At 38.8% G+C, this 11,406-nt stretch overlaps 1 protein-coding gene across 2 annotated transcripts; it reads left to right on the top strand.

Moving 5' to 3' along the window:
• The first annotated feature begins 1,695 nt into the window (after positions 1 to 1,695).
• LOC146548001 (uncharacterized) lies at positions 1,696 to 8,874 on the top strand. Of its 2 annotated transcripts, XM_085263728.1 has the most exons (5): positions 1,696 to 1,773; positions 4,370 to 4,759; positions 6,253 to 6,372; positions 6,881 to 7,915; positions 8,504 to 8,874. In XM_085263728.1, exons 1-5 carry the CDS (start codon positions 1,696 to 1,698, stop codon positions 8,549 to 8,551), a joined length of 1,671 nt encoding a protein of 556 aa, XP_085119854.1. In that variant the 3' UTR covers positions 8,552 to 8,874. The 2 variants fall into 2 exon arrangements, with proteins under 2 accessions (XP_085119854.1, XP_085119855.1); XM_085263729.1 differs by lacking the exons at positions 1,696 to 1,773; positions 6,253 to 6,372 and adding an exon at positions 3,814 to 3,994 and having other exon boundaries at positions 4,370 to 4,758; positions 6,877 to 7,915.
• Positions 8,875 to 11,406: the final 2,532 nt, after the last annotated feature.

The following is an 11,406-nucleotide window of genomic DNA, read 5'->3' as shown; positions in this document are numbered from 1 at the left end:
ATCTTTCTTAGCTTTCCTCAATATTAATACCAACTTATTTTTATATAGTTTATATTTCATTTCCGCATTTTTAGTTCTATATATTATATACTCCCTATATAAATTATTTTTCTTTTTACACGCATTTGCAAGACCCTTAGTTATCCAAGGTTCTTTAGAGCTATGCTTGTAGCATTCTGCCTATTAGCTTAGCACAACAACAACAACAACAACGAAAAGGCGCTCTCTCACCCAGGAAACACACAGTCGCAGAGAGAGAGAGAGAGCGTCGCCCTGTAACCATGGCAACCGTAACGCTGCCGCCTGGAACAACAGAACGTAGCTGTCAAACAAAACCCAAACAGTCCTGACCCGCGACAATATGAAACAGGAAAGTACCGCAGTGTAATCCATTTATTTCAACAAAGTAACTGTATTCTGAATACCACCTTTTTAAACGGTAACTGTAACGGAATACAGTTACTCATATTTTATATTTTAAATACGTAACGGCGGTACATGTATTCCGTTACTCCCCAACACTGTGTGTACGCGATAGTCAATATTATGGGTTATCAAATTAATAAGACATAAAGAAAATATGGCTGAACTAATCTACCGATCCGCAGTAACTCGTTAACAGATTTGCCGCATTATGGCGTTAATGTCATTTTAAGGAGATTAACGCTGACAGCACTAGTGGGAATCCAATGAATATGACTGCACATTTACACCGACATCATCCTAGTGCAAAGGCAAATGGAAGCAGACAAAAACTACGGAGCCCCGCAGGGGACATGGGAGAAAAAAAATTAAGACGGACTTTTGCGAGATCTCGCAAAACTACGGCGCCCCGCAGGGGACATGGGAGAAAAAAAATTAGGGAGAAAAAAAAAATTAGGGAGAAAAAAAAAAATTAAGACGGACTTTTGCGAGATCTCGCAAAAGTATTGCGAGATCTCGCAAAAGTATTGCGAGAGCTCGCAAAAGTATTGCGAGATCCCGAGTTTGTTTTGCGAGATCTCGCAAAACTCCAACAATGGCGGCAGCTACTTAGTTGTAATATTACTCTTTCTGGGTCACAAAATACACTTTTAAGATATTTTGAGGCGTGAATGTAGTTGTGTAAATGTCAGATACCTGCTCGGTTTACAAGACATCACATACTTGCAAAAGTGCTCCAACGTTTTTGGAGATCTGACACCCACTAGCTCGAAGCTAACGGGAGGTCGAGACCTACTACAGCCCGGAGGAACACCGCTTTCCCGGCACATCGTGCCTCGACCTCCCGGTCGGCTTCGAGCTGGCGGCCACTAGCTTGAAGCTAACGGGCGGTCGAGACCTACTACAGCCGGGAAGAACACCGCTTTCCCGGCACATCGTGCCTCGACCTCCCGGTTGGCTTCGAGCTGGCGGCCTCCGAAGAATGCGGCTAAAACTTTTGCGATACTTTTGCGAGCTCTCGCAATACTTTTGCGAGATCTCGCAATACTTTTGCGAGATCTCGCAAAAGTCCGTCTTAATTTTTTTTTTCTCCCTAATTTTTTTTTTCTCCCTAATTTTTTTTTCTCCCATGTCCCCTGCGGGGCTCCGTACAAAACAAACTCGGGATCTCGCAAAACAAACTCGGGATCACGCAAAAGATCCTGCTCCTTTTTGATAGCGTTTCAGTTGAAGGGTGCGGTGCTACGGTACGGGGCTCCATACGGTGCGGACATGGAGGAGGATTTAGAACATTTCTTGCGGTCAAGAGAGGTCCCACACGACGACATCATGCACATGCAACAAGACAAAGTACGTATAAACAACAAAGCATTAAACACCGCGGTTCAAAAGGCGAGTAACTTGTTGAAAAACCGAGGTCATATATGCAGGCCTTTAATGTTAATTCTTGTAAATATGTTCAGGTTCATTAAACATAACTCGTTAAGTGCACATATGTTTTGAAATTTCAAATCGTGTCCAAATTCATGGGCTGCATCCTCCCGAGGACTCGGGCTTCGTGGTCTACGTGGGCTGGGTCCTCAGAAGGTCGGGTAGGCCGGAAGTAAATGGCTGGGGAAATTGGACGGTCTAGCCTTCTGATTAGCGTCACCGCTGTCTCGGTGGAGTGTAATAAGCTCGTCCGTCTGCTCCTTTCTATCTAAAATATAAGACGACACTGGAGTAAATTCTCGACCATCTCACACTTCTGTTTAATCAGTTTTCTGTTTGACGTTGATTAAGCGGTGTAAAACCAAGGTGGAACCCACCTGGGGGATTAATAAAGTTTTATTTTATCGAATTTAATCTAATAACTTTAATCTCAGCCAAACCGATTTACTCACGAACAAATGAAACACTGAAAAAAGCCAAACATTAACATTTTTAGGTTGTCTAAGTGTTTTATATATTACGTTTAGCCTGAGTAGCAAAAGTCCGTGGTGATCTGAAAATAATATGCCGGGAGTTGTGCCGTTCTCGGCGGCTTTAGTGACCCTTGAGCTCTTGGCTACCTATCGAGCTGGTGGGTAACAGACATCAAGGAAAACGTCGAAGCACTTTTGTAAATATGCGATATCTTGATAAACCGAGCAGATATTTCAAGTTTATACACCCACGTTCTCCCCTGAAATATGTTAAAAGTTTATTTTGTGACCCAGAAAGATTAATAACGGTCATTTTAAAACTTATTAATGGCTGCCATTACCGGAAACTGGAGTTTGGCTGGGCCGCACTTTGAATTCTGGGATATGGTGGGCCACGAAGCACACACCCGACCCATCCTTCAAATTCGGTGAAAAGTGAATGTTTGTAATTCTTTGTATTACACCCCCTGGCATATGTTAATTTTGTTCTGGTTGTATACATGTTCTGTATACTGTTTCTTAATAAAGTTCAATAATTAAAAAAAAAAAAAAATCGGTGAAAAGGAGGACGCATTTGTCCGCTGCATTCGGAGGAGTTTACGAATTTAAAATAGAATCTTTGTAGAGATTGCCATAATTGTTGTACATTTCTGTGCAAATTTAAAAAAAAAAAGGAGTCTATGAATTTGGATCGCATCGCTGTGACATAATCGGTCTACAAAAGCGTCCTCAGGAGGATGCAGCCCATGAATTTGGACAATGTGATAAATAAAGTTAAAAAAAAAAGAGGTTGCAGCCCATGAATTTGGATGTTGTTATCTGGCTGTGCCATTACCATGGTAACATGGACACCATGGCACCAAATACTTGGTGGAACTTACCTTACTTATACCTTACTAGCAAAATATTTTTTAGTAACGTAGTATATAAATATCTACTACTATTACTATACTAATACTAACACAGCAACAGTAAAGTAATAAGACAGAAGTTGACAGAGTAACTTTTGATAATGATCATGAACAGTGATTAAGAACTCTATTCTAATACAGTTAGTATTCCATGTGTGCCAGTGTGGCTTCCTAGAGTAAAAGTATATTAATAGCATTTCTCTAATGTTTTATGTCTGCAGGTGGATAAGGCAGTGCTGTTCGTCATGACTGATGGACAAATGGCAAAATACATAAGGACATATGGTGACAGAGTAGCTGTCCAGTCCTTCTGTCAACAAACTAAGTACAGCACAGATAAAGAGACTCTTCTGCAGAACCTAAGAGATAAAATTGCGACACGGAAAGTAAGATCAAAAACCAAAGGAATGCTGTGTGGTTCATCAGGTGTGTTCCACAAGCAAAGTGAAGGGATGGCAAGACAGAGAAATAAAATACTGCAGGAGAGAAGACCTGCAGAAAAATTGAAATCGGATGGCTTCATTTAAGCAGTAATGAATACCGTCAAGTGAGAACCAGAAATGGTGGAGGAACAAGACATGCAAGAAAGATGAAACACTGTTAACAGTTCAGTCCTCATCTGAAGAGGATTTTTCTGTCAGCATAACTGAAGAAGATTCACCGGTGACATTACTTGGATTTGACAGTGAGACAGATGATTTTGTCCCAGATCTACTTGAACATGGGGATTCATCTGACAGTGACACTGGCAAACAGGTTTGTTAAAATAAGAAAGTTATTATTACAAATAATGATCACTTTAAAGTTACTGTATTTTGTCGTGTTTAGTAGTGCTCGGTGGTAACATGCGACATTTTCTAATTTTGTTGTACTATTGTACTAGGTATGACTGTGCAACTGCAATAAAGAGTTGTCTTATTCAAGTGCTTTATGTACATCTACGAATATTTGCACTTCTGTAGGATGAAATTATTCCAGGAATTTGTTGTTGACTTGTGTGGTAAGGTACATTTAATACATCTGTGAAAGACTTACAGCTTTGTATTCATTGACATGTACAAAATGACTGGCTGCTGAAAAAATAATTGAATTATTTTCGTTTGTGTCTTGTGTTTGTTTTCTGGTTCACAGATTCACAATTTCCAGATGGAACACAATCCAAAAAAACTGAAATCACTCTGTGAGGCAGTGACAACACAAAGTCCAGGAAAATCCCATCATATGCATTCAACCCCAACAGACATTAAAAACACTGTCGTGGGACAGCGGCAGCAGACTGACTCAAGTGATCATGATTTCCCTGACCACTGCTCTGAAATTATTGATCTGACCAGTATAGTTCCTAACAAATCCTTCAAACTAGAGTCCCGGGACAAACTTCCAGAAGATTTGGAATTTTGTTTTCTACACATAGACGAAGCGGATACGGTTGTATGGAATCCTGAAGAGGATCTTGTCAGAGCAGATGGTGATGACACAGTCGTGATAACCCTGAATTATGTCAACAGTGAGGATCTCAGATCTCAGACCTGCAACTCAACACCTCAAAGACTAAGGAACTGGTTGTGGACTTCGGGAGGTCTAGAGCAGGTCCACTGCCGGTTCAGATAGAGGGGGAGGAGGTGGAGGTGGTCAACAAGTACAAGTACCTCGGGCTGTGGGTGGACAATAAACTGGACTGGTCATGCAACACAGAGTACCTGTATAAAAAAGCCCAGAGCCGACTGTACTTCCTCAGGAGGCTGAGGTCTTTTAACATCTGCAGGAAGCTCCTGAGGATGTTTTACCAGTCGGTGGTTGCTGGAGTACTTTTCTATGCTGTGGTGTGCTGGGGGAGCAGCACAGCAAAGAAGGACTCATCCAGGCTGCAGAAACTGATCAGGAGGGCTAGCTCTGTGGTCGGCATGAAGCTGGACACTCTGGTGACAGTGGCAGAGAAAAGGACATTAAAGAAACTGATGGACATTATGGACAATGCCAGGCATCCTCTGCACACGGCCATTAACAACCAGAAGAGTCTGTTCAGTGACAGGTTGCTTCTCCCAAAGACAAGAACTAACAGACTTAAAAACTCCTTTGTCCCACACGCCATCAAACTGTTTAACTCCTCTCTGGAGGGGAGAGGGAGGGGAGACAGGAGGACAAAGGAGGGGGGAACAACTAAGCTGTAGTGCCTCTTCACCTCACTGTGCAATACCTTTTGTGCAATACTTTTGTAAATAGTCAACGGTGCAATAGACTCAATACTTGAAATGTGCAATTCACTTGTATTTTTATTTTTTATTCCTATTTATTCTATTTATCCCCTTCGTATATTTTATTTATATTGTCTCTGTATTTATATATATGTGTGTGTGTATAACTCTGTAACTTCTGTCGGTGCTGTGCTTTTTTGGAAATCGAATTTCCCAGAGGAACCCACCCGAGGGATTAATAAAGTTCTATCTTATCTTATCTTATCTTATCTTGGGTAAGACCATGGACAGTTGTGGTTGATATGGTTTAAGTGTGACAAAATATGGAAATTTATTAATAATCAAATTCAGTAACTTGCATAGTTCTGATTTTAAAAAAAGCTGATCATGCATTCCTGCTTGGACAAAATTTAAGTATGTGTGTTATTTTCTGTAATATTCTTTTAAAAGAAATAACTTACAGTACTGTGAAACAATTGCTCGATTTCTATTAATCAGAATTCATCTCTTGTTTGTTTAAAACTTGATTTTTTTTTGCAGCAATAATACAACATTTTAAGTAGTAAGAAGTACATCAAGATCTGATAAAAACCTGTGGAATTCCACTGTAATATGTCTTTTTACTCTTGTAAGTGAGACATGTAGGCTGAAAATAAAGAGGTGTATTTTTGTTCTATTTCTTAAGACCTATTGACATATTTTGCAGACTTTTTAAGAACATTCATGATTTAGAATAAGCCAAGGTAGAAGATTGAAGAAGAGTCTTCTAATCTTGAAGGGTTAAGGTGTCTGTTGTCAATTAATGCAATACATCCTTCTCAGAATGCTGACACAAATGGATTACCTATGGATGGTTTCCTGCTACCATTGTCTTCAGCTAATGGCTTGCCCACACCCCATATGCAGTCAATACAGGAGGAAGCACCCCAGATTGCACAGGTAAGATGGATCAATTCAGGCAACCATAAACACCTACCTTTACATACTGTAGAGATGCCAAAATTTCATGCTATTTTCTGAGGATATGGCAGTTTGTGGGTCCATTTGAATTAAAAGGATATTGTCAGTTGAGAGACAATTCCAGTGTTTTACATTAAGATAAGATTAAACAGGAAATTTAGTCTTGAAATCAAATTATTTACATAACACAGCAGTGAGACATTGTTTTGGTGTCACTATTGTGTTCTCTACCTATTTTGCACAGAAGTGAGTCTTCTCATACATGTAAAGAACACTTGTATAATTTTCTGTGAGGCATACAAGGACATCCATCAGGCCACAATATTAATGTTATAGATAAATCGTCAGTGCAACCATGGTTTGGGAATATACAGCCCACTAAAATTAGACAAATAAATTTCAAACTTTTTCAGAACATTGATATTGTGTAATCTGTACAATTCATTTGCATTTCTTATGGAATGTGCATGTTTTGTCTTTTACTCAGGACCATGGACTGAATTTCATCGCACAAGGTTTGCCTTTAGATTCAAGCAACCAACTTTCCCCATCAAATTCAGGAGACCCACAGAGCCCCCTACATGTATCAGTTCACAGGATAAAAGTTGTTGATGATCTTTTGGCTGTATTTATGCACAGTCGCATTCTGAATGAGACTTTAAAGATGAACTTTGTAAATGAAAATGCTGTTGATGATGCTGGGGTGTCAAGGGAGGTTTACACTGCATTTTGGGAGCAATTTTTGGAACAGTGTGAAGGTGAAAATGAACGAGTTCCAAGGCTGAGGCCAGACTTTAGTGAGGCTGAATGGCAAGCTGTTGGGCAGATATGGGTGAAAGGCTTACTAGACCATGGTGTCTTTCCAGTGAGGCTGTCAAGGGCTTTCATTTTAGCTTGCATCCACGGAATGGACTCAGTTGATGTAGACATTCTGATTGCATTGTTTCTCAACTATCTCCCTCCTGTTGAGAGATCAGCTGTTGAGAAGGCGCTCCAAGGCACAATGGATGAAAATGATGAAGAGGACCTGCTTGACCTCTTTACAAGGATGGGTTCCCACTTCCTACCACCTAAGAACAACATGCAGCCTGCCATTGAAACAATGGCTCATAAGGCCATTCTCCAAGAGCCAAAGTATATAATGGATTGCTTCTCCACACCCATGGCACATCTGCAGCTAAAACTGGCAGACAAGGAAAGTGTGTTGTCTCTGTATGAGACAAAGAAGGCCACAGGCAAAAGACTAGTGCAGCTATTTCAAACAACAAAATTGATGCTGCCTCACGGAGAACAAATAACATTTAACCATCTTCAGCGTTATGTTAAAAACGCTGATGAAACCAAAGCTGAAAAAATCCTGCACTTCTGCACAGGATCTTCTGTGATATGTGTTGACAAAATTTTGGTGTGCTTTAATGCTGAAACTGGGCTCAACAGAAGGCCTGTTGCTCACACCTGTGGAGCTACCCTTGAATTGCCATGCACTTACAGTTCTTATCCTGAATTTCGCACAGAGTTCAAGGTTCTTTATTTGTCACATGCATAGTTATACAAGTATAACACACAGTGAAATGTAGCCTGACACGCTCCTCGACATGTGCAAAAAAATTGGGGGGGGTGTAGAGGAAGAACATTATATATATATATATATATATATATATATATATATATATATATATATAATATGTAGTATATACATTGGGTGAATGTGCAGTAGTAGCAGCAAGCAGGTGAATTCTGTACATTAATATGAATAGACATCTGACTATTTTACAGGATAGACAATATGAACATATTTAAAATTAAAGGAATTGAAATGTACATTGTGCCTTGGTTTAGTGTCTGGAAGAGTCCTGTCTCAGTCAATTATAGATGATGTGAGCGGGCGGGTGTGTGTGTTTAGGGCACGGATGGCTTGGGGATAGAAGCTCCTCTTGAGTCTCTCTGTCCTTGCCCGGAAGATGCGGAACCTTCTACCAGATTGCAGAAGTTGGAACAGTTTGTTGCCAGGATGGGACGGGTCCTTCAGTATCTGCGCTGCTCTAGTCCGGCATCTCCTGGTGTAGGTGTCCTGAAGCGGGGGGAGAGCAATCCTGCAGCAGCAGCAGAGTTCGACAATGTCCTTTCCAGCAATTACTTTGAAATGGACATCATTTGAACTTGATGAGTGTACTAATGGTTACAGCTGTAATTGTTATTTGTATGATTATCCTTGAGTTCATAAATTCTGTCTTGTTTCATTTTGTCATTGAAGCATTTGATATATTCAGCCGTATAACAAGCAGTCACAAATTTAATTTTCTGATGGTTTAGTTGTATGTTAGGTCAGATTTCACAAGGACTCTTTATTGTTTAAAATTCTTTGAAAATGACCGCATCTTTAACTTCTGTTGAAAACAAGGTTTGTGTTTAGCGTTAGAGAGACATATCACATCAAAATTTGCTGTACACATTGTCATTGTTTTCTTTTACTCCTGCCATCAGCCAGAATAAAGGCTCTCTTTTGTTTTAAGTTCATTATCCTCTCTCTCTCCTTGTCTGCTTTTGGGTACGTTCTGTCAACACACCTGCATACCCCACAGTGACACACATTGGCTTGCTGTTTATCCATCTAGAATGTTTTGTTGTGAGTTGCCTAGTTTTGGGAGATATTAGCTGTAGAGATCTCTTCCTTGTTGAAAAACAACATGAAGCTACATAAGGTCTACATAAAGACATTGCTACTAAGCATTAAGTACCATGTGAAACAAGAGAAGGGTAGGCTTGTACAGTCAATATCTCTAAAATTGGGCAACTCACACTAAAACAATGTGGATTAAGGAATACTACAGCTAGCGAACAGAAAAATGTGTAAATTTGATTTTAGGGTGAAAAGTCCATTAATATTAGTAAAGAATGTCACTATGGTTGCGAAAGAAGTTATTGAAAGTTAATGATAAGATCCTGTTTACAAATTCTTAAAGCTGATGTGGCCTATAAACATCTTGTAACAATAAGTCCTATTTTCCCTTGATTAGCTTCCAAAATGTTTACTAGTTGTTTTGTTAAAAATCATATTGCCATCACAAGTTATTTTTTTTGAAAGGACTTTGCCATAATGTGACATACAGATGATTCACAATTCTTTATACCGTCTTATATAATTACAAATTAACAAGCAATGATAATCAGATTTAACAGTTTCTTGGATAAACAAGATTGTAGGCCAGGATTTCTAATTAGATTAAATAGTATATATTGTTAATTATAAAATATTGCTACATTTTTGACAGATTATGCACTTCTGACTACCCTTCTCTGAAATTAAAGTGCCTGGGAACACAGGCAGTCAATACACAGATGTTGTCGATATGCTTTTGTCATTTGCAATTTTTTAGTTGTCTGTACTACATAGTCCAAAAAAAAATTAGAAATTGATTAGATTTCAGTTTATTTGTCCGGTAGTTCAACAACACATATCATCCTTTCAGAAGTGGTGAGTTTTGCAAAAATAGCATTCGAATGTAACAGAACAGGTGGGTGCAAAGAATTTGTTATTCAGCTGATAAAATAAGCTTCAGATAAATTCAGTGACCAAAAAAGAATGTTTATATCTATTAGAAATTCTAAGAGTTCAAAAGGTCTCAATTTAGTTCTTTATTTTTTCAGTTTTGTTTAACCAACATTAAAAAAACTAAAGCTCTTCTGGAATCAGAATAAATAGTTTAAAAAAAAAGAAGCAAAAATGACATAAAATAATTATATTTTTAGTCAGAGAAACTTGAGTTCAGAAAAATGCCAAGGTGTCCCCTCTCAGATTATGATGCCCCTTAGTACCATTTCATGTAGCCTGCCAATGTGACAGTTGGCGTTATGATATATATAAAGCAACAAGGCATAATAGCATATCTCTTCGATTTTAAACAGTATTCTAGCCAACATCAACAACTAAACATTCCCATCATTAACAAATAGAGATGGTGTAAATAAAAACTCAACTCAATTATTACAAAATACTCAACATAAACCACCATTATCTGAGTAAACACTGTACATTAAAACTCCTAACACATTAAATTAAGATGTGTCTTATGTTTTGATCCATGTATCAAGCCAAATACACAGTTAAAGTAATTCGAAGTAATACACATAGACATGGAACTTGATAACATTTGACAGAACATTACAATGTTTTTGTGCTAAAGAACACTCAGAATATCATTAACAGGCAGAGACTCCTCTTTATACTTTACTTCACTGACCCTCCTGGAACACAACAATAAATATTTCTATATAAGATATTCTCATAAATGACTGTGTACTAGAAAGCTTACAGTTTACAGTCTGTTTAACATCCAGAAGTTAGCTTTCTCACATATAGCACAGGTCAATTTTGAGAAATGTTCTCTGCTGCAGTGTATGCAATTTACACTAATGCCATGATGTTCTCTCTTAAATGCATGTACAAGTTCACAGCCTGATATGGGTCTGTTGGTGGAGTCAGATGGGACTCAGTCATGATGATATTGCACAGTTCATATACATCGGGGTCACATGGTTTGGTCAGTTGAAAAACACACTCAGTTTTACACATTTCAACATGTTCTTCTTCAGTGGGGCAAAGGAAGTCTCTTGTCCCGTAGAGCTCAGGTAATGTATACATTACATTAGGTCGACCACTGGGGATATTGATGTTTGTTGATGGCCTGATGGAGTGTGTATTCCAAACCTGTGCAGTGTCATCCAGCTCATCTGTTAAAAAGAATACAGAAATTTAAGAAATGCGATCGCATGTACGTATATACATATACGCGAATCACGATGAGACAACTCACTCACTGAGAGGAAGGTTTCTTATATTTATGCAATTTATTATTTTTAAACAATCGTGTGCATTTTTGTAATCATGTACTTTACCTAATGCCATCTGTACAAGTGTTTCACACACTAACTACGGTTACTGTTATGCTGTGATATCTTACATTAGTACTATTAGTCTTATTACTACCTGCTTGGCTCATCTACTCACCTCAT

This window comes from Mchenga conophoros, linkage group LG23, assembly GCF_057382185.1.
Source record: "Mchenga conophoros isolate Kocher_MC1m ecotype Shallow Benthic linkage group LG23, M_conophoros_male_GT1.1, whole genome shotgun sequence".
Lineage (NCBI taxonomy): Eukaryota > Metazoa > Chordata > Actinopteri > Cichliformes > Cichlidae > Mchenga > Mchenga conophoros.
Note: the sequence above shows the minus strand (reverse complement) of the source record. Positions and strands in the feature narration are given on the sequence as shown.